The sequence below is a fragment of the Gekko japonicus genome, unplaced genomic scaffold (assembly GCF_001447785.1).
Source record: "Gekko japonicus isolate JY-2015 unplaced genomic scaffold, Gekko_japonicus_V1.1 scaffold15, whole genome shotgun sequence".
Taxonomy (NCBI): Eukaryota; Metazoa; Chordata; class Lepidosauria; order Squamata; family Gekkonidae; genus Gekko; species Gekko japonicus.
In genome coordinates, this window is record NW_015165830.1 from 2,653,306 (window position 1) to 2,677,737 (window position 24,432).

The following is a 24,432-nucleotide window of genomic DNA, read 5'->3' on the forward strand; positions in this document are numbered from 1 at the left end:
CAGAGCAAACTAATTTATGCAGCAGACAAATCGCTCGCTCACAACTTTAATGCCAGTAGCTCACAAAGTAGAAGTAGTGAAAAAAAAATTCTAATGGGAGAAAAGTGAGAAGAGGTGTTGGGGGGCTGAAACTGATTAGCAGTGGGAATGTCATTGTTAAGTTTACAGTAAAAACTGAACAGCTATGCTAAGAGGAGAGGTTTTCAGAAGAAGATTGAAACCAACAGGAATGGGAAGTAACTTAGGAACAGAAGAGGGTTCAAGAGAGTTGAAAGCTTCAGAATTAAAGAAGGTATTTATAAATTAATGTGACAAGCATAAGAAAGCCAGTGAATATGGGGGGAGGGTTGTTGTAAGAATGGTGAACAGACAGCACAAGAAGGGAACAAGAAGGAGAAGTCAGAAATGAGAAATATCTGCAAAGGTTAATGAGAATATTTCTCACCTAGAGACATGGCCATTCTTTTCAATACAAGTCACAATGATACATAACTTGTTTGTGAGGAATAAATATTCAGAAGCCACAACGGTCCATGTGTCTTTCCACATCATTAGAGTTCATGTGAGGCTGTATATTGTGCCTACCAAAATGGAAGAAAAATGCATTGTCATATGTCTTAAGTTCTGCATTTATTCACATCTTGCTGCTATTATCCAATTAGATATGATACATTCCTATTCATAATTAACTCATTTAGCACCACACAAAGCATATCTGCATAGCACTTATGTAGGGCTTTAGCCTCTGCTAGGTTACTGACCAACCACTCAGCTGGTAGAAATAAATTCAGGATCAACACATACCATACGGTGTCAGCTTTGAGGAGCAGGTTTGGGAAAACCATCCTAGAAGAAAAGGCTCTGGTCTGGTGGTATGAACACTCCTAGCTTCTGGTTTTCTGAGCTCTGTCTCATGAAAGCTCATATTGAAATAAATGTTAGTCTTTAAGGTGCCCCTGGGCTTCTGTTTTATTTGCAGCAACAGACCCACAAGACAGACCCTTATTTGTTGTTGAGAATTGCAGCAGATGACAGAATTAGAAAACAATGCAATAAAGATCAATACCATTCAAATAATGAATAGTACAATAAAAATGGATTACAAATCAGACAAGAATGAAACAGTATGGACAATCCAAAGGGGGGGGGGACCTGCCTTTTGTCAGACATTAAAACTACAACCTTGTCCTTCTTGTAACAAGAGTCCTGTTGAACAATTCCACTTTGCCACCCCCATTTATAAAAACTCCCTCACAAACAATTCTGCGTTGCACAGTTTGCAGAACAGCAGCTGAAGTGTGGGAGCCTTCCTGATTTTGTCAGCTGAACTGGATCAAAGATAGGTTTGCAAATAAGAGGCAAGGTTATTTTTAAATATTCATAAAGAAGGGCACCATTTATGTACATATATTCTAATGTATGCATATCTGTGGGATTGAGTAGTAAAGAAAAAATATCCTCTGTGAAAGACATTGCAGTCTAGGAACACATCTATTACTCACATCCTCCCCAAGCAAACTTGGAACCTGTGTTGGTGATGACAGCTTTTGCAACAGGAAAGATCTTTTATCACCTGGTACCTCGCTTCAGTTGAAAAGCACATTCAGACCTCACAGCTAAATAAGACTTGGCACTAGATCCAAATTTCAGGCAGAAATATTATAAAGTTACTTTGCATCTTTTGGAGAAATCAATAGTCATAAATATGAATGGGCTTTGATTGCATTGATTCACTGGACTTTAATTCTATATAACAGCTCCAACCCAGACTGCAGTAGTCACAATTAAATTCCACTGAAGTCAACAGGATTTAGGTTAGCCACAACTAAGTTGTTCCATTGATTTCAGTAGAGCAAATGCAACTGGCAGCCCAGTGCTATGTTGTAGGTAAGCATGCCCAAAACATGGACCTAAAAGAACTGAGCTCTACATTTCTCTTGGGGCCAATGTATTTATCTTAAATCCAACATCCTTGATTAACTGGTTTTATCTTTTAAGAATGAAATGTATACCTTTTATTATACCAGGTGTTGTCAAAAATCCCAGCTTTATCTTTAACTTTTGTCTCCTGAAAATTGCAACCCTTAAGCAATTTAAGCCAGTGGGTAAATATTCCTCTTCGTTTTAGAGCTGGGCAGGACTCTCAGGGTCCTCTGATGCAATACTTATTTTTGTTTGTGGCTGGAAAGGTATAGCGATGATGAGACAGTTGGAACGTGAACCCACAATTTGCAAATGCTTCGCAGAGCAGGAGTGTGCTTGCAGGCAATTTTCATTCCAATAAACGATATGAAACAATGCAGGCAAGCAAGCGTTACCTCCTAGCCAATAATGCCCCGAGACTGAACACTTTACAGCACACTCCATATCGCCAAATCCTCCTACCTTTGAACGAAGTGCATAGCAATAATCAGGGCTCTTTTTGTAGAAAGAGCCCAGCAGGGACTCATTAGCATAATAGGCCACACCCAACAGCAAAACCCATTATATTAGGCCACACCCTGACAGCACCACTCATTAGCACATTAGGCCACACCCCCATGTTACCAGAAGTGTGGTCATCCAGCCACACCCACCTTTCCCTTCTTATTCTGTTTACCTTGTTTGTTGTCAAAACCCAGGGCTTTTTTTTGTAGCAGGAACTCCTTTGCATGTTAGGCCACACACCCCTAATGTAGCCAATCCTAATGAGTTTCTGCTATTGGGTGTGGTCTATTATGCTAATGAGTTCCTGCTGGGCATGGCCAACTCAGGAGCCAGCCGGAACTCCGTTCCTGTGCGTTCCTGCCCAAAAATAGCCCTGGTAATAATGCAAGTACTAAAGCGCATGTGCAAAATTTACCATAGTCTGCAATCTGTAGTCTCACAGCTTGATCCTATACAGGTTTACTTGGGCACCAGTCCCACTGAGTTCATTCATTTACTTACCATCTGTTAAGTGTGCACTGCTTGCAACTTTAAAAACACAACCATTTTTATAGGAGGTTAGAAGAAACACTACTAGTGGTTTGTGTGTCTCCTCCCCCCCCCCAGCATTCTGTTGTATGTGATTACAACAAACCTTTTTGGAACTAAAATATCCACCTGATGAAGCAAGAAACAGATTAACAAAGCCAGAATGAAGCCCAGGGAAAGCCTGTTACAAGACAGGCTCAAAAGAGACAACAACAACAACACCATTAGTAGTCACATACAATTCTCAACTCAAAACAGTTCAATGCATCGTCAGCAACTTACAACCTCTACTGGATAATGACAGTTCTCTTTCACAAGCACTGGGGTGCACACAGACAGCCCTCCTCCCCAATCTTAAACAACTCACAATAATACAACATCTAACTTGAACATGGATACTAGTACCTGCAATAAACCCAGATGCCAACTTTGCTGCCACATATACCCAGACAACGCGATCACTGGACCTAACATCAACTACACCATCTCAGGCTCATTCTCTTGCACATTTTCTAACATTGTATATGTCATTAAATGCCAACAATGCCTTTCCGTTCTCTACACAAGGCAAACAGGTCAACCCCTATGCCAAAGGATAAATGAACACAAATCTGACATCAAGAATCAAAAGACTGAGAAACCTGTTGGAGAATACTTCAGCCTTCCAAGACATTCAATGGGTGACCTCAGAGTAGCTGTTTTATTGCAAAGGAACTTCAGGAACAGACTGGAAAGGGAAATTGCTGTGTTACAAATTATTACAACGCTCAGAACAATGGAACCCTCAGGACTTAACAGGGATGTTGGTTTCTTTTCTCACTACATATGCTAACCTCATTCAGCCCTTACATCTGTATTCTCACCAAGAAGGGCTATACATCCTGTTTATTTTATTTCTTATTTGGAATACTGATTGTAACTTAATGAACAGTAGAATGTAATGCAGGGCTATTTTTCTGGGGGCACTCAAGCGCTGATGTAATGTGATTTTGGAATGGTAGATCGGAATGTATTACTAAGGTCTGGGGACAGAGAAGATATTCACTGGACAGCCAATCACCCCACCTCAAAGAAAAGGATGCTGTAGAGTTACCTCCACGCTTGAGAAGAGACAGATGGAGTATAACAGGGTCTCAGTTAATGACTGAACAAAATTCTTCAATGGCACCTTTAAGACCAACAGAGTTTTATTCAAGGTATAAGCTTTCCTGGGCAGGGACACTTCTTCAGACACATTGAAATGGAAGTTAACAGTCCATACATATAGGTAGAGGGTGAACATCAAATTAGCATCCAATATAATGAAGATGTTTAACAAATGCAAGGACTAAACAGGAATAAAAAAATTTGTTTATATGGTCACAATTTGGATTTAATGGGGGGGGGAGAACAGTGAAGCAAATATAAATATAACAAAATTGGAAATTGAGGTGTAAATATACCCACCTTCTTAATTGTAGAATGCTGAGAGTAATAAAATAGTGATGCAGTTAGAATAGTGATACATAGTTAAGTAAAGTGAAGTTCAGCCTATACCAGTGCGTGTATCAAGTGCCTGTCCGTCAAGTCGCTTCGGACTTAGGCGACCCTATGCATTAACGTTCTCAAAAAAATCCTAAAGTTAACACCATTCTCAGGTCTTGCAAACTGAGGGCCGTGGTTTCTTATATTGAGTCAATCCACCTCATGTTGAGTCTTCCTCTTTTCCTGCTGCCTTCAGCTTTTTTTTAATGTTAGTGTCTTTTCCAGCGACTCTGGTTTTCTCATTAAGTATAAAGTAACGTCCCATAAACTCACCACATGTGTAAATAATTTGCACATGCGTCCAGGCTTTCCTGTCCTACAGGCTTCTTGTGCGGAAGAGAACGCTGTGTGGGCGTGGCTTATACACGCCAACCTGATTGGTTTTCAGGTCACCGTGGAAGGGCCGCTTGGTGGGGCTAAAGAGAAAGAAGGGTTGCCATGGAGACAAGCACGCTGGAACTTCGTTCCTCGCCGGTGCCGTGGGAGACCGCGGCGGCCTTCTCGGGAAGTGTAGGCAGAGCTCGCCGGGTAGCTTGGGATCCCGTCCCTCTTCGTGGATCATGATGAACAAGGCGGGGAAGAAGGATACCCGCAATAGTAAAACGCCCCCCGGTAGGGAAGGAAAGATTTCGGGGATGCCTTGGGATGGGGAGGGGACATTCTGAAAAGCAGGTTGGGCTCCTTGGCACCGTCGAGGGCAGGCTAGATTTTCGAAAAGAGAACTCGCAGCTTGTCCTTTGGAAGTTACACCCCGTCTAAGCCAAGATGTTTTAATAGCTCAGTGATAGGATAAATCTCTGCATGGTCTCCCTGAGGGCGTCTTCCTTATCACCTCACATTGCTATGGTTGACTGAGCCCTCTCATTAAAAATAGATTTCAGAGCTGAGTCATAGTTCATGCTAAGCTGTGTGCCTTTGTTAAGGATGGGGCAGGATGCTGGCGCAATTTCAGACTCAAGTCGAGTCAAATTTATTGTTACAGTCAAGGACCAGTGCACTCAATCGTTTTACATAAAAACATTTGAATAATAAATATGAGATAAAACCAACAGTGGCATACTTAAATTTTAAAAACTGTGACTGTAAAATAGAGCTAAAATAAGGCAGCCATAAAACGTGTGTACAATTTAGATAAAAGATTGAAAAATTTTACGTTCCTTGTAAACCTGGGCACAAAATCTGGTCTTGTCTTGGTGGTTCCTGTCAGACAGCAGGTAATCAAGTTTAATTTTATCTGATCTGCCAGGAAACCTTTCTAACAGCGAACTAATAGTCTCCATAGGGATCACCCTATGGTATACACAGTTGAAAAATATGTGTTCTAGAGAGTATTTCATGGAGGGGGCAGGAGCAGAACCTCAGTGAGTAAGGGGTCCCTTTAAACCTCCCTTCCAATACTACAAAAGGCAAAGACATGCTTCTGGCTAACCTGAATGCCCTTCTTGAGTTATTGGATTCAAGAAAATGTAAATAGGCTGCAGGAGCGACTATATATCTGGTATTTGCTGGAGAGAAATAACCAGGAGAACTAAGAATATCCAATTGTCTTTCAGTGTCAGTCACTCTCTGCTTAATAAGTGATTTTGTCTGGTCTATACCAAGAGCCAGAAGGGCTTGGGGAGAAAAGCCTAATTTCTGGATGGAATTCAAGACTGCTCTATGCCAATTGGACTGAAATTGGTCCTGCAAGATTAAAGGGAACAGGCCCCTGGGCTTTATATTTCCTGGTAAAGGTAAAGGTTCCCTTGCTCGAAAGCCAGTCGAATCCGACTCTAGGGTTGCGGTGTTCATCTCCGTTTCCAAGCCGAAGAGCCAGCGCTGTCCGAAGACGTTTCTGCGGTCATGTGGCCGGCATGACTAAACACCAAGGTGCACGGAACGCTGTTACCTTCCCACCAAAGTGGTACCTATTTATCTACTTGCAATTTCTTGCTTTCGAACTGCTAGGTTGGCAGGAACTGGAACTAGAGATGGGAGCTCACTCCGTCATGCGGCACCCGGGTCTCGAACTGCTGAACTACTGACCTTCCACAGCCTGCAGTTCAGTGTCTTAACCACTTGAGCCATCGCAGCTCCTATATTTCCTGTTACCCATTTATAAATTGAGAGAATATGAATTCTAGCCTCTACCCGAAGCATTCCTGTTTCCAATCTGACCCAAGTGTTTGAAACACACTTAGGTACTTGTAATAATGCTCTAAGGATTTTAGACTGGACTCTCTCTAGTGGGGTAAAGGAGGGAGATGGTGGCCCCAGGAATGTTCCATAACTCAGCTGGGCCAGTGACTTAGCTTTAAACAATCTAAGAGCGGCCGGAACATAGTGCCCCCCATGAGAGCACTAAAATGTCAAAATACTATTTGCTATTTTCTCTCTTGCATCAGCTGCACAACTACAATGGATTGTATTGGTGCTAGAAGCTTGCAATACTACACACCTAGATATTTGAAGCTGGAGGCTTGTTCCAGCTTATGCCCCTGAAGTTCCCATCGTCTGATCTTATAATTGATTATAAGATGTTCAGTGTCACAGTAAAGGGAGAATTTTTCCAGAGCCCGTTTCAGCCCTATGGGAGTTCTGGAGAGTATTACGGCATCATTCGCATATAATTTCAGACTCCGCTATTTTCAGACTCCGGGGAGGGGGGGGGGAGACTAAATGCAGGAGTGCTGCAGAGTCTGTTCAAACAAGAGGGAGTCCAGTCATTATTGCACTGTGCCTTAGCCTCAGGCGCAGGGAGGGTGCAGGTGCTGATGCCAGTCTGAGGGCCCTTGACCACAGGGGGTGTCAGATCAAAATATGGGTGTCTCACGTGACAGCAGATTCAGATAGACAAGAGAAAGTATTATTCACACAATGCAATTATAGACTTTGCTTCCATGAGATGTAGGCCCCTGCCACACGGGGGGGGGGGGGAACACGGGCAAAGTGCAGCTTTTTAAAGCCGCACCAAAAGAGACACGCGGCGGCGGGATCACATAGATCCCCTGAGCCGCCATGCACTTCCTCCCCGGCATGATCAGATGCCGGGGGGAAGCCACTGACAGGGAAGTGAGGCAGCCGAACTGCGCATGTGTGAGCATGCGCAGTTCGGCCGGGAGCCGGGATTGCTATGAACGAAGAGCGTGCCGATGATCCCACAGCCACGCTTGATGCGGCGTCCCAGGTAAGTCCTCCTCTGGGGGTGGTTCTTTTTTACAGCGCATTATTGGCCTGAAGGGACGGATCGGGGACAGGTGCGAGCCGATTCCCAGATGTTGTGGTGTGCTCGCGCCCATTTGCTGCACTCCCGATCCGTCCCTCTCCCGGGCCAAAATCTCCCGTGTGACCGGTGGCCATAGTAGATCAATGGGGAAGGGAGAACCATGTACACTGCCCTGATCTCTTTGGTGGAAGGGTGGGATAAATCTTATGAGACAGGTAGTAATTAGAGTTGTTTAAAAATAAAATTCACAATGTGGAGGTCTGTCAGTGGCTATTAACTCTGGTGCCTAAAGAGGTGATATTAAGTAAATGAACTGTTATTAAGTAAATATTAAGTAAATGAATACAATGGAGGGAGTGAACTGTTCACTTCATGCGGTGTTTGTGGGCACCCCATAAGCATCTGACTAGCTACTGTTGCAAGCAGAATGCTGACTTAGATGGACCTTTGGTCTGAGCCAGCAAAGCTCTTTTCTTATGTATGTTCCACAGGGAGCAGCTATTGGCACAGGGAGCACTGAAGAAAGTAGCATAAGTCAGTGTCTGCCAGGACCAAACTAGATGTGATGGAGTCCTTGTGAATACCATGAGGACACTGTCGCCTTTTTAAAGTGATTGTGCTGAGCAGGGGGGCTCATCTCCCCCATGGCACCTTGTCAACTGCCCAAATGGCCACACACACACACACCCCACAGCTGTTTCAGCACTTGAAAAGGTACATGTGGGGATGGAACAAGAGAAGAAGAAGAGATTGGATTTATACCCTGCCCTTCACTACCCGATGGAGTCTCAGAGCGGCTTACAATCCCTTTCCCTTCCTCTCCCCTCCCCACAACAGACACCCTGTGAGGTAGGTGGGGCTGAGAGACCTCTCCCGAGAACTGCCCTTGAGAGAACAGTTTTGAAAGAACTTATGACTGGCCCAAGGTCACACCAGCAGCCACATGTGGAGGAGTGGGGGAATCAAACCCAGTTCTCCCAGATTAGAGTCCGCGCTCTTAACCACTACACCAAACTGGCTACACCAAAGAGCACCATGCTGCATGCCCGATCAGGACTTGGGCCGTGTGGCATTTTAAAATTACTTTAAAATGGCAATGGGGCCCTCATGGCAGCCACAAGGATGTTATCACATCTAGTTTGGCCCTCTGTGTCAATTTTGAGGTGGGCCAGATGTCCACCACCACCCTTATACATCCAGCCCCAGCAATCCACAGTGTCTGGAGACTCCTGCTCTCACCCACCCATCCCACAAATAGGCTTGATTGTAGAATCAATGTGCTGAGTGCAAGCTTCTCTGCAGGATTCATGCTTTCAGAAGTACAAGATAAATAATTGTTACTCAACTTATATCAATTTTCTACACTTCTGTCTTTGAGGGAGCATGCTAAAGCAATACCATAGTAAATTGCTGTGCAAATGTGCCTGAGGAGAGAATGTGGTACTGAAGTAGCTTCATGTACCTGTTGCTTGTGGCTCAGCAGTGCTACTGTCTTATGGGTGGGCCAAGGACAGAAGACTGGGTCATGAAACTTTGGTTTGTGAAGCAAGCATGTGAAACTTTAACTAAATCAGACAGTGGTTTCCTAGGGGCAAAGATGAATATTCCCTTTTAAATTTGGATTGATAATGAAGGGTTGGGAGAGTGGCCAGGGTATAGTGTGAGACTTTGATCTCTACCAGATTGTATGAAGGATTATACCTCTTTAATAAGGTGTAGGATATCCTGCAAGAAAGCACAGAAGTAGAGTGCTAAGCATGAAATGTAGTGTGATCTGCACCACCATCTTATGGTAAGATCAGTAGGAAATTATGCAGAAACTGTTGGGTTGTGCATGCCTATAAAGAAGACAGCTGCTATTTAAAGCTGTTGTTACTGTTCAAAGCATCTAGTAGTTGACTGAAGAATCCTGAGACAGAGGCTTTCATCCAGCAAAGGAATCCACACACAAATCCACTTGCTAGATTGGGAACCAACCACACATGGAGACTAGATGGGGGTGTGCATCTATGTTGTGATGTAGATTTAGGTGTGTGACATCCAACACAGCCTGCAATTGTACTACAAGGTGTGGAAGAATCTGTGTGTTTTCATCTGCATTGCAGTGCAGATGGGAAGCTCTTCTCTACAAACAGCCTTTTGGGTTGTGTAGGTGTTGCTGTATATGTCTATTTCTGCAATCATATTTATAATCAAATGTTTAAAGCAGTGAGAAGATCTTCTTGAATTCATATTTTCTTGAAAATATTAATTTGTTTACTAAAGGTTTTCTACATTCTAAAGTGATATTTTTAAGAATAATGTGTGGCTAGAAAAATGTGTTGGGTGAGGGAAATATTACATAGTTCTACATATTTAATAATGTGGCTTTTGATTAGATCTGGTATATTTGGGATGAAGTATAACAGTTTCCCCCCTGGTTCTTCTTGGGATTTAATTTGCTTTTAACTATTCAAGATATTTATTCTTACCTTATTTTAGAAATATCTACCATACCACTTCTGCTAATAAAATAGTATTCAGTGCAGCTTATGGCAAAGTTAAAAACAAAATATATTAACATTAATTAAAAATAAAGATGGAAGTAAAACAGCATAAAAAGACAGAATGTGCAATAAATCCATAGTAATAGAAAGAATAAAATCAAGAGTATCAAAATAAAAAGCAGTAAAATAAAATCAGTGATAAAGCCAACAAAACAGCAGATATTTTAAAAAGAGACATCAACAAGCCATAGTTGAAATTTACCTGCCGGCCAAAGGTCTCCAGAAAGGTATAGTCACATGTTTGTGGAAGATTAAGTGAGGGAGCCAGATGGCTTTTTGTGCAGGAAAATCCAAAGTATGGTGGTAATGGCTCCTAAGAAAGCTTGTGTATAGAAATATTGATTTCTAAAAATCCATGCCTTCTCCTGTGATGTCTTTCTGATAACATGCTGTGTCTTGTTTCCTGTTGAAGCCAAATGGCCTCAATAGCCATGCCATAAACCCACATTCTTTCACACTTCCATGCCAAACGCCAGACCTCATGGCTACACTTTCTGGCCCCACATGCGACAAGTCACATACTAAATGAAGTAGCTAGAAGCTGGGTCACCTGACTGCAGGAGGAGTCTCCAAACTTCTAGCCATTCTTGTGTTGCAGCTATGGCAACCAACAATTGGACACACCTATGTCCACTCGTGATTGGCTGCATGGCCACGGCTGATCATGAATGGAATTGGGCTATAATTGTTCAATCCCAATAAGAGAGAGTCTCTTCCTCTCTTGCTCTCTGCGCCTGTTCTCTCTGCTTGTTTATTGCACCTGGAAATGCTGTCCTTTGAAGAGACAAAGGACTGCTTTGTGACTTAAAGCACATGGAGTGCAAAGATGGGATTTCTCTTCAAAATCCCTTGGTGCTACTTGGATTATCACAATGGACAATCTTGAACTCTTGGATGCTATTCTGACTTGGTAAATATGTATCTTTTACTGTGTAGTTAAGGCAAATTGCCTTAGGTTTGTTATTTTATAAGCTCTGGTAGTCTGTGCTATGCTCTGTATTGAATAAAAATTATTCTGATTGTTAAATGGTCTCTGATGTTGTACCTGAGTTCCAAGCCTAAATCTTGTAGCCTTATGCTCACCATTTAAGATACCTTTGTAAGAGTAAAAGTGTGCATCTCTGAGTGAGTTGCTAATGTGTTAAATTCCAGATACCAACTGAGAGTTTGAACCTCTAATCTCAGGTTGGGGGGAACTAATGTAGAGGTTCTGGTGGCATATGGTTCTGAAAACCAGAGAGGGTTTAGACCATCTCGTGGATGTAGAGAAAGGCAGCAACAATTGGTAATAAATTATGGGCAGGCCCTCACAGGGTACCTCAGATGTTTTGGTCCCAAGCCATTTGGGGTTTCAAGATTAATACCAGCAATTTGAATTGGGCTCAGAAATAACTTTTTTTATTTAAAAAATTTCTATGCTGTCTTTCCACCCAGTTCAGGATATCCAAGGCTGCAAACATTAAAAGATTTCAAAAATGAAAACGCTGAAACATTTTAAATATTAAAAAGCATTTAAAGCACACACACAGACAAAATATTTAAAATAAATAAAAACATAATATAAACATATAAAATAATAAACAGATTAATATATAAAAACAGACAAAGGGAGGTGGGCTAATAAGAGTTAGTGAGGGAACGCCAAACAAAACAACAAAATCTTCACTTGCTGATGGAAGACAATGGTAGGGGGAGACAGATTAATCTTTCTGGGGAGAAAGTTCCAATGTTTTGGTGCCATGAGTGAGAAGGCCTTTTCTTGGGTTGCCACATTGGCAGCTTGGACCAGGGATCCTAAAACTCAAGAAATACAATCTTCCTGATGGATCCTAACATCCTTGCTGTTTTTAAAAAAATGAAATTTCCATAGAAAATCTAGTATTTTATTCAGTGCCTTTATTTCAGATAGGAGAAGAACAAAAACTTTTGAGCAGCCTTCCTCTCCAGTTCCAGAAGAGCCAGAGCCTGTGAGCTGTGTCCTGCAAGGAGATGAAATCCAAGCTCTGGCAATCAAGTTGGAAGACCTTAAAAAAGTAGGTATACAACATTGACTTGCTTTCCCACCACCAGGTTACCCTTCTTTCCTGGAATATTTTCCCCCGCATAAGAACTTTTTTTATCACTTGCATGTATGAAATAGTCGTCATGGATCATCCTTTCGTCTTTCAGGCAACTAATTTACAAGGGAATTAATGTATATTTGGAAGGGGTACAAAGTTTTATTTAATTATAAGTGACTTCTTTAGCTCCTACTATCCATAGAATAATGAGAACACTAAAGGTAGAGCCATTCTCTGTGTGAATTCATTGGGGCCATATTCTGTTTTTATAGCTCCATCCTGAACACCCTCCTGAAGAAGAGGTGAAACCTTCCGTAACTAAGAAGTTCCTCGTTCGTAAATCCAAGCCCCAAACAACAGGGAAGAAAACACATTTCCTGGTTGCTTATCCAGCTGTCCCAGATGAAACCAAGAAAACACTGCGTTATTCTGGTACAGTTATCTCTAGCTTACACTGTTCATAATACATTTTTGGTATCCCAGAATGATCTATGCTATAGAGGTTTTTTAAAACTCCTTGGATAGATTCTATGACATACTGTGGTATGTTTTATTGCAGGTATAGAAGGACCAATAGTTGATAACTATGGACACATCCTGTCCCACAGCATCTTAGGAACCCTCCAGGAATTCAAGAAAGAAGCCTTAGCAAGAGGACATTCTCATGTTGGTTTCAACTGTGGTATAGTGTTGTTTCAGAGGCAAAGTTAGTTGAACTAGATAAATAATGCCATTAGTACTATATAAGATTACCTTGTCCACTGTATCCTTACCCAACCCACTTATGGTGCTATGGAAATTCAGAAATGTCCATGAAGTCATGACAATTATAGTACAGCACCCTTTTGTTAGGATGCATGCCCGTACTAGTACTTCCCTGTGGCATGTCCTTGCATTGTGTTTTTGATTATATTGCTGTTCCTTGTTCCAGGTGGTCAGCCATGTTGGTCTGAAGCAGTAGAACAAATGTAGAGTCCAGTGGCACCTTTAAGACCAACAAAGGTTTATTCAAGGTATGAGCTTTCGTGTGCATGCACACTTTTTCAAATACATTGGAATGGAAGGTAAGGTTCAAATGTATAGACAGGGGCTGAACAGCAAATTAATATGTAACATGATGAAGATGTTTTAAGTTATGCAAAACGTAAAACCTCTTCATCATGTTACATGTAAATTTGCTGTTCAGCCTGTCTATAACTCTAACTTTCATCCCAGTGTATTTGAAAAAGTGTGCGTGCACACAAAAGCTCATACCTTGAATAAACCTTTGCTGGTCTTAAAGGTGCCACTGGGCTCTGCATTTCTTCTATTGCTAACCTTATCACCCATTTCCTGTTCTCTGTAAGTCAGCTTTCCTCTCTGTGTATGCTGATCATAGGCACTCTGAAGGCCGATATTTTTAAAGAAAAAAATGTGCTAGATAATAAATTATTTTCAGTACTGGGGGAAATTTCTTCCTCTCACCAGCAAGACAGTGTACCTCACTCACTGAGTGGTGGGGAAGAGGGAGTGAAGAGAAAGGAGAAGAAAAGGTCCATTTGAATCCTGCAAATGACGTGGTGGTGCCTGTCTCCTGCAAAAAATTGACACCATGGGCAGGAGCAATAATATGTCACGGGAATCCCAAAGGCATTTGACATTGCTTGGGTTACATGGGAAAGCGGCAAAGCTCCCATGTTACAAAAGTAACATAATCTGTAGTGCAGCTCTTTTCACTACTTCATGGGTAATGTGAGAAGCCTTTGGCCATGTGGGAGAAGTCCACAGTTTAGATCCTTCCCCATACCAGTGTTGCCCCATTTTCTGGGATGACAGTACCATATTGGGGTGGAGCACAACATTAGACTTCTCTCATATGACTTCTGATGTTGTTATGGAAAGAAACTCTTGCCACCTCACAGAAGTAACATCAGAAGGGGACTCTCTGTTTATTTGAGGCACCACTGCAGAGTGCTTGAGAATGAAGGACAGCTTGTGACATTTGCTAGATACCATAAGGGCACTGTAGGAAAGTTAGTATCTTTTAATTAAGTGCTCCTTGGACTCAAAGGAGAAAATTTCTGATTAGGGACAAAGCCTGGAGAAGAGCAAGTGTTCATAATACTTTCAGGGACATATTATGTATTACGTGACAAGAGACATAAAGCCAGCTTTTTGCCTATTTGCCATCTTTGAAATGAGGTCTCGAACTACACTTGGATATTCACTTTCAGGTATCTGCAATGATTCCTGACTCACCGCAGACGACCAGCACCGTGCCAGTTTGGTGGAGGAACAGAGCAAAACACGACGAAACAGAGAAAGCCACCCTAGCCTCTTCATCACAGCACATGGCCCTTCAGAACTGGCATCGGAACATGGCACTCAGGAAGAGACAACAGAAAGGGCTGTGTGGTGAATAAAAATGGGCAGAGCCTAGGCAAGGGCAGGTCAAACATAAAACCATATAGCAAGCATCTTCTGAACATTTCAAAATATAGTTTTAAAGACTCGTCTTTGAGACAACGGAGGGCATGCAATTCAGTGCCCACAGTGTTTTCTGTACCTCTGTCTGGAGGGACGGTTTCAAGCTAGTTTGGAGGGTGGAACAGATGGCATTTAAAGGTTGAGTGATGTATACACAAGGTTGATTCTTTGGGGGCAATGGATATAGTTGTAATAGTCTTTTGCTTGTTTGACTTGTTTTTAGAAAAACTTCAGAAATCAGAAAGCGAGCTGCTGATGAACTTTTCAGACAATTACAGGCAAATCCAGGAGGAGCGTACTTTAATTGATTGCTGTCTCCCTGCTCTTTACCCTGGAAAGGTAACACTAGCTCAGGGCCCTGGTTTATTGTTTCTGTCTACCTGCCTACCTAATTAATTGTTGTCCCACCCTTGCTCTAAGGAACTTAGGGCAGTGTGTAGCATTCTTCCATCCTCTATTTCTTTTAGGGTTACTTTTGGTAAGACTTGTGACAAATTCCAGGTATGTGTAGTTAAGAATTCTGCACACACAGCTGTCTCACTGCCAAGAGACAAGTGCAGTGAAGTGATTAGAGAGCCGGATTAAGATCTGGGAGACCCAGGTTCAGATCCCTGCTTTGCCATGGAAGCTTGCTGGGTGACCTTGGGCCAGTCACACTCTCTCAGCCTCACCTACCTCACAGGGTTGTTGTGAGGACAGGATGGAGGAGAAGAGAAGGACATAAGCTGCTTTGGGTCCCCACTGGGGCCAAAGGTGTAGGGTGTAAATGAGAAATAAATAAATAACAAGATTCTCATTAAGCAAACCCATGGAAGTTGGCCAGCCATAGTTGAAATATACCAGCAATTGCACATGTACAAAATAATTGTTAACTTGGAATGATCACCACCAGTTGTGCGATTACACATGAATCACAGTGTGATGAAGGACAAATATTTTAATAATTTCTAGTAAGCAGAAATGTACTACAAAAGTGTATTCAGGAATATTTGTCATTGCCAGCTAATGCCAAGAGCAGCTGTGCTGTTGGCACTTAGTATTCAATCCAGTTCCTTTAGTATACCATGTTTGACAAGAGGATCATTGATTCAGTGTTAAGAGATTACACGTGTACACATTTTAATGTGGTAGTGTGACACTTGTTACTCTTAAAATCAGGTTGTTGGGGGGGAAATAAGACAAAATAAATTTGTGTAAAACTATTACACAAGAGCCAGTTTGGTGTAGTCGTTAAGTGTGCGGACTCTAATCTGGGAGAACCGGGTTTGATTCCCCACTCCTCCACTTGCACCTGCTGGATGACCTTGGGCAAGCCATAGTTCTGATAAGAGCTGTTCTTGAAAAAGAGCAGTTTCTGTCAGAGCTCTCTCAGCCCCACCTACCTCACAGGGTGTCTGTTGTGGGGAGGGGAAGGGAAAGGAGTTCGTAAGCTGCTCTGAGACTCCCTTGGGTAGTGAAGGGCAGGGTATAAATCCAATCTCTTCTTCTTCTATTAGAAACCTCATTATCCATTTATTTATTTAAAACTCTGAATTAAATTTGCAAAAATATATGTGTGTGTAAAGTGCTGTCAAGTCACAACTGACTTAACGGCAGCCCCAAATGGTTTTCAAGGCAAGAGATGTTCAGAGGTAGGTGCCTGCCTCCCTGTAGCGATCCTGAACTTCTTGGTGGTCTCCCAGCCAAACAGGGCCAGCCCTGCTTCGCTTGCAAGATCTGATGAGAGCAGGCTTGCCTGGGCCATCCAGGTCAAGGCAAGTTTGCAAAAATAGGAGGTGCTTGTTTGTTTTTAAAGAAAAGTAGCCGTTTCTTCTCCTGATGGGGAATCCATTGCAATAAGGGAAGCTGAATGTGCTCAATGGAACTTCCAGGCTCAGAACAACTTTATAGAGTGGGGTGTGTCTTTTAAGTAATTACCTCTGCAACACAGGAAGACTGCAGTGGAGAGATATTGTGTGTATAAAATGTCATCAAGTTGCAGCCAATTTATGATAATCCCAGCAAGTGGCTTTTGAGGCAAGTGAGAAGTAGAGGTGGTTTGCCATTGCCTTCCTCTGCAGAGTCCTCGTTGGTGATCTCCCTTATAAGTATCCACCCTGCTTATCTTCCGAGATCTGATGAGTCAGGCTATACCATGCTGCCCTCCCTCCCAATAACAGTATTTCTGAGTAGTAATTGAGCTGCAGTTGGTGAACCAGCCTAAGTTGATAAAAGGCACCCCTAAGCCACCTCTGCCACTTTACATAGGAATACGGATGAAGTACGCCAGACTATATGCCATCTGGAATACTTGCTGCTCTCATGGGGCAGAGAGGGTGGGATTTATTCATTTATTTTATAAATTAACTGACTGCCTTTCTTTTGAAAAAGTACTCAAGGTGGCTAGCACTACACAGGAGTTTGGCTAGCACCTTAGAGACAAACAGAATTTATTCCAGCATAGACTTCTGTGAGTCAGAGTCCGCTTCATCAGTACATTGGTGTGTACATCCATTAAGCTGTTACATTTGTATTAACAACAGAAGGCCTGGGGGTTGGGGTGGAGGAGGGAGAACTGTTACAAAGAGGGGGTGGTTTAAAAATAAGGCCTAGTCAAGAATGGTACATTTCCCCGCAAGGACATTGGATTTCTCACTCACTGTAGCTGCTAATATTGTGCATAGCCGAACATTTGCTGGAGATGATTTGTTCAGCTGTTTCATCCTGCAGTTCCGTAGACTAGATTTCATGTTTTTTAATATATATATATATAATCATCTCCTATTTTTCCATTCTATTTTTTAATTAATTTATATAACCTAGTAGTTATAATATTAATCTTGTTAATCATAGAATTCATTTATATTCCATTTGCGATATTTCAGCAGAAGACCTTATCTTTAAAGAGGCCTACACACAGCCTACACACAGCCACTTTCCAAACTACTCCTCACTTAATTCATAGTCATTTCATGATTTCATAGTTACTCCCTAGTACTCCAGTCTCAGAAATAAATAGCCATATAGGACACAAATTAATCTTGACCAATTAAACATACAACTTATAATACCTACAATTATAATACCTACAATCAGTTACTTTATACAATAAAATAGCAAAATTGACTTCAATTACCAGAACTAGCTCCTAATTTACTCTCTCCTTACCTTACCATCCTTATTCTACTTGTAAACATAGCTAGTCATTCATATAACATAATAACAAGCTCACTAAACCAAACCACTTAACATAAAATAATACTTTTGGTATCAAACATAATTTCCACCTCCACCTAACTTATAAAGAAAAACGAAAATAAATCTAAAGTACACCTTCTGACTTTGCACTCATTTTTTAACATTCTTAATATCAGTAAGGTTAAAGAGCAAACCTATTTCAAACATCATTGACAAACAAAATGGGTCATAACACAGTTTTCTACCTGGACTCTACAATCTCCTTTCAAATGTTCTTCTAGATTCTTAGTTGGAGAGAGACATAACATAAGTACAAAGTTTACTTTCAGCTTTACTAACACAGTCTTCATAATATTTCAGCTCTTTTCTAACTTGATTTTCTCTGTTCTCTTCCCAGTGCCTTCTGTCTTTGTACTCATCTATTTCCATTTCCATTTCCCTTATGTCTCTTTCATTATTCCCAATAAATGTTTGCCATAAGATTTTGAAGTTCGTTCTTTCTCTCTTTACTTTCTTATCCTTGTTGACCTTCTTCTTTTTGTCCTTTGTCAAATCTGATAACAGTCCCTTTTTCTTTGCTCGTGGCTTAAGTAGTCTTTGATTCCTCGGAGCGACCCTATCGGGGTCAGCTTCCTGCCTTTCTTCCTCCACCAAATAACTCTGGGAAGTCTGCAATTTCTTCTCCTTCTATTTTTCTAACCCTTCCTCTTGCTTTCTCGTTTCTTGCCATTCCTCCTTATTTCCTTTCACTTCCAACATTCCTTTTACAGCGTCTCTTCAGGGCAATTCTGGAGCACCCCACCGTTTGCCGGGTTCGGGGGGGGTCCAGCAAGAAGCCTCATGCTCCCGCAATCTCGTCCGGAGGCTGCGGGTCGTGCTCCCCCATCCCTGGGCCCCCCAAAAAAGAACGAAAGTGCTCGGGAGGAGCGGAGCTCAAGTCCACGCTCCCTCCCGTTGTCGCGCCATACCGGAAGAGCCCGTAGACTAGATTTCATGTTAATCCTACTTTGGTTACTAACAATTGGGCATAGTCCTCATCAGGGCTATTTTTGGGCAGGAACACACCGGAACGGAGTTCTGGCTGGCTCCCGAGTTGGCCACACTCAGCCGGAACTCATTAGCATAATAGGCCACACCCAACAGCAGAAACTCATTAGGACTGGCTACATTAGGGGTGTGTGGCCTAACATGCAAAGGAGTTCCTGCTATAAAAAAGCTCTAAACAGACTAAGAAGCAAAAGGTGAGTGACTCTGGATGACCACACTTCTGCGAACATGGGGTGTGTGGCCTAATATGCTAATGAGCTGTGCTGTCAGGGGTGTGTCCTAATAAGCAAATGAATTTCTGCTGTTGGGTGCGGCCTATTATGCTAATGAGTTCCTGCTGGGCTTTTTCTACAAAAAAAGCCCTGGTCCTCATCCACTCTGAGTAATTCAAGTACTCTTTTGCTTGGTTGTTTTAAACCAGCCTCTCTTTGTAACAGCTGTCCTCCACCTGCTGTGCCTCTTTGTTGCTAATAGAAATGCCTCAGCCTTCAGCTTTGCTTTCTTTATTAGGGCCACCATGCAGGGAGTGAATTTTGGAGCCAGCCTGTGTGTATTGGAGATGAACTCACAGGTCTGATGGTGACACTGGGCCAGAGTGAACGTGGCTTCCCGGAACCAGTGACTCATGTTGGGAGACCACACAGCATCTGGATGGAGATGGGTGAGAAATCATAAGCATGGCATTCTGTAAGAAGGTTTGATGAGGAAGTCACACAAGTGAAAGCATTCCTTACTAGTTTTCCTGAAGACATTTGTATAATCAGAATCCATTTGGGCAGTGACAAAATGTCAATATACTATATTGTTCACTGTTGGGGATAAAATTGACTGATACAAAGTAAAAAAAATCATAAATATGGAAGTTTTCTGTTTATCAGCTAGATGTATAAGGGTAGAATCCTTCTTATCCAATTATTGCCCAACAGGTTAGTCTTTCAAAGGAGGCATACAGGCATTGATATAGAAATGTGTGGTTCACATTTGACTATTCCCACAGGTACCAGACCTCCAAAGTACCTCCCTTTTCATTGCAGCTGGGAAAAGAGCCTCTTTCTAATGCATCGACGAAAGGAGTTAAAAGAGATCTTAGAAAAAATGGACTTTTATCGCCCGGTATGATGATATCCTTCTCTTTGCACAAGGCTGGTTAAGATAACATAATTTAATTCATAGCTTCCATCCTGCCTCACAAGAAACTGTAACATAAATTGTATTGAAGTACTCTGATTTTCTTTATGACAAGAAAAACTAACAGAAACACCATACTTTCCCCCTGTTTTTCCCTTGCATCAAGGATCTGGATGGCCTAGAAGTCATAGGCAGAAATCAGCCTTTTGTCAATGTATCAGCACAAGGTTTTGTGGCCTCTGATGACATTAAAGAATCTTATGAACGAAGAGAAATCCAGTAAGTGTTGTTCAGGGTGGCAGAATCTGAACCAAACAGGACACAAAGGAAGCACAGAGTTTCCAACCCCATGTCTCCTTCACAGTGTAAGTGGGAACGGAAGGCATTTGCAGAAGAAGATTGGTAGGTAGCCTGGGATGTGTAACCTGCAACAAACTCCCTGAGGGAGTTTGGAGGTGGGGGGAAGATAGGAACTATATGTTTTCTGAGATAATTTCTAGCTTGGTCCTTTCCCTTCCTGTCTATATCCTGTAAGTGTGTTATGTTTATATATATATACATACATATATACATACATATATATATAGATATAGATATAGATATATACACACACACATATATACATACATACATACATACATATATATCATTTGTCTTGATATTATTCCAATTCAAAAAAATTAAAGTTGAAAAACAGTCCTGATATTTTACTTTGTCTGTTAGGGATCCATTAGAGGCATATCCGGATGTATTTCTAGAACCAGTGTTGGGCCCATCTCTGATGTTCTGTGAACAGCCAGCTCGCTGGATCAACAACTCTTCTCATCAGGTAATTTTTCTATTTTTGTGTGTCACATAACATTTCCTAATGATGTAATAAAATGCATCTCTCAGAGCATCAGGAGGTAGTTTCTTTGCTTCTGTGTATTATGGAGAACTGTGTAAACCAAGATATTGATGCTTTAGTGCTTTTTCAAATTTAATCTTTGAGTCTTTGACAGAAGAGATGGAATGAAACTGGGGAACACCATTGACTTTTAGCCCTAGCCTAGGGGTCATAGCAAGGCTAAACTTGAGCATTGGGGCTCCCATCTCTTTTGTTTCTTTTTGTTCCAATAGGGTGAAATTGGCATTGCTGCTCGGGTCACCTTTGAAATCTTGGTAGGTGAAAAAGCTGAATCATGGCTCACAGTGAGCAACAATGGTACAGCAGCCATCTGGTATGATTGGAGGAGGCAGTCTCAGCCTTTAACCTTTCAGGAGAAGAAGACCAGAATGCAATATTTTTACTTCAACACCAGATCCGGTGGGTGACATATTCGTTTTTTTAAGGTCAACATGTATGACTTCTGTCACGATTGGTGTTCCTCCCTAGACCTGAGTGTCCCGTTGCCGTTGTGAAACCGCTTGTCGCTTTGAAACTGGCACCTCAGAATGTGAACGGGCCGGGTATTCCCTCATACACCAGCTTCCGTTCCTGGGTTAGAGTCGTGCGCACACCCTCTCTCTCTCTTGCTGCTCACGATCCGTTCCAGCTTCCTCCCTGGTGCCTTCCGTTTCTCCACTTTATTAGTCTCACAATCAACATCTGCTACAAATAACAATCTTCCCCATGTGTTTCCCATCCACCCCGGTCCCTAGTTGTGTTTTCCCGTTTCACGTGTATCTCTGTTCTCTGTATCCCGGCTTTAGGAGCGTGAGTGGTGGCGGCTCGCTCGGTGCCTTCCTCGTTGAATCCCGTACCAACGGCTGGTAAAGGGTCTCGTATGTTCACTCGGGCTCGTCCCTTCCGTGGTGTCAAACCACGTCCTCCCTGGCCCCCAAATGCGACTCCCGAACCTCGTTCCACTGTGGGCGGTCTCGAGGAAGTCGGCGCGAGTCGCGCCAGTCCCGCCGCAGCGGCCGATACGGCCGCGGTAGAACCCGCGGCGGGACAACTTCATATAAATGCCAAATAAGCACAGGAAGGATAGTTTCCATGGGGGACTGGTTTGAAAATAATGGATTTGTAACAGTATGTCAGTTTGGTCATGGGCCATGCCTTTCCAATGCCCTTCAGATATTTTAGATAAGTCCTTTCATGGGAAGCTGTAAGAAAGGGGAACAGCTCTTTTTGTTAGCATGTTGCTGTTATGTTGTCAGGTGTCAGTGGCAAAACAGTACTGATGACCAAAGCAAAGCAATTATTAATAGTAGAGGCGTTTTATGTGTTTCACCCAACTGGTTAGAATCCTGACCTTTTGTGCCTGGAGTGTTGTGTCATAGTTCAAAATCAACTGGATGCATATTTAAAAAACCAGGTCCTTGTTATACACTGATACAGTGCTGTGACTAAAGGGAGAGTGGTTACTCACAAAACACTTGGGGCATGATGTGTGTGACAAAGAAACTAATAGCCAAACCCCCAAATGTAGAGAAATGTGGGATATCCTGGCAAAGCACCACTTAGTGAAATGAAATCAATAACATATTCCTTTGATTCTTCTGTTGGGTCATTTCAAACATTAGGGAGAGACCAAGAGGTGTTTAGCCGCACATCTGTTTGTTTGTTCATGTAAATGAGTTATATCTCATGTAACTCTCAGCTCAAGGCTTCTCACTTGGCTTACATAACTGAAAACAATTCTCAGTTAAAACAACTGCTCAGTATCATACATAATAATGAATAAAGCAGCTGCATAAAATCACCAGAACAAAGAACCACTACTAGCCAAAAACTGTAAAACATCAAAACAGTAAACAAAGCCAATAGCCAGCAGAGAAACCAAATAATGCCTCACCCCCAGTGATTCCCACTCTCAGCCAACTAAACTTAACCAAAAGCTTTGCTGAACAAAACACTTTTCACATACTACCTAAAATTAGCCAGGCTGGGCATCAGATGACCAGCTGTGGGGAAGGTGTTCTAGAGATGAGGTGCCACAGCAGGCAAGACTCCATCTCTGGTGACCCACCATCCATTTTACCTCTGAAGATAAGGGTACATAGAGCAGGGCCTTTGCAGATCATCTTAACAGCCAGGCAGATTTATATGGGAGGAAAGAGTCCTTTGTACCTAGTCCCAGACCATTTAGGGTGGCGATTTAACACCAAGCAGCAATCGTTCCAGGCGGGGATTGGCCCTGAGACACGACAACGCAGCGGCGCTGCTTGGCCGGAGCCAATTGGACAGAGGCCAGCGCAGGAAGTCGTCACACAGTCGCAGACTACGGGAGCTTCCCCAGAAGGCACCCACCTCCCTATATATATACATTGTATGTGGCCCTAGTTAGGAAATGTAAAATGCTTGTAAACTACTCAGAGCCTCTGGGATTGAGCGGTATAGAAATTGAAAGTATAAATAAAAAATAAATAAATAAAGCTAATAACCAGCCGTTTGTATTGTGCCCAGAACTGAATGGATAGCCAGGGTATTGTGCTAGTCAGCAGTTTTGCTGCTGCTTTTTACACCAATTAAAGCTTCCAACCAGTTTTCAAAGGCAGGCCCATGTAGAGTGCATTAAAGTAGTCCAATCTGGATGTGATCAGAGTATGGACAGCTTTGGCCAGACCATACCTGTCAAGGAAAGACTGCAGCTGGTTCATCCACTGAAGCTGGGTGAAGGGCATTTGGTAAATTGTTTAGGCAGATCTGGCTGTGGTTTTATCCCGTGTGTAGTTTTTATCTTGCTAATGGACTGCTACACTGTTTTTATGTGTTTGCAGCTTAAGTGTTGCTTTGTTAGCCATGTCGAGTTGAAGGAGATAAGGAGGGATATAAATATCTTAAGTAAATGCCACAGAGGACATCTGGGCTGCCACATGTAGACACAGATCAAATAATGCCCTGAAGCTGCAAACCTGCCCCTTTAGCTGGAGTACAGCCCCACAGACCAAGCAGGCTCCTTAATCCCTGATTGACAACATTATCAATCAACATCTTACATGTGTGATTATTTATTGGTGCTCATCCACCCCATTACTAGCTTAATGAGTCAGCTTAAAAGAAGAGGAGCTGGGTGTCATCTGCATACTGACGTCACCTCACTCCAAATCCCCAAATAATTTCTCCCAGCAGTTTCAATTATATAGGGGACAAGATGGGCAGTTAGAATCCCATTGCATAAATCCCACAGACCCAAGCAGGTGTCCCCCCAGCACCACCTTATGTACTTGGGCCACCTACTAGGATTGGAACCACTGGGACATGATGCCATCAGTTCCCATCATGGACCACCAAGTAGAGGGTAATAAAAGCCACCAAGTGATCCAGGAGAATCAGCAGGATCATACTGCCCTGTCTCTTTCCCAGTGAAGATAATCAGTCAGAGTGAGACAGTTTCAG

General features: G+C 42.4%; 1 protein-coding gene across 1 annotated transcript in view; it reads left to right on the plus strand.

Annotated features, from left to right (window-relative positions):
• Window positions 1–5,039: 5,039 nt before the first annotated feature.
• MYCBPAP (MYCBP associated protein) overlaps window positions 5,040–24,432 on the plus strand; it is a 39,645-nt gene continuing 20,252 nt past the window's right edge. The window contains 11 exon segments of the mRNA XM_015410723.1: window positions 5,040–5,091; window positions 12,136–12,263; window positions 12,563–12,722; window positions 12,850–12,956; window positions 14,504–14,684; window positions 14,980–15,095; window positions 19,491–19,641; window positions 19,978–20,093; window positions 20,275–20,387; window positions 20,832–20,937; window positions 21,228–21,414. Of these exon segments, the coding sequence (XP_015266209.1) occupies window positions 5,040–5,091; window positions 12,136–12,263; window positions 12,563–12,722; window positions 12,850–12,956; window positions 14,504–14,684; window positions 14,980–15,095; window positions 19,491–19,641; window positions 19,978–20,093; window positions 20,275–20,387; window positions 20,832–20,937; window positions 21,228–21,414 (1,417 nt within the window).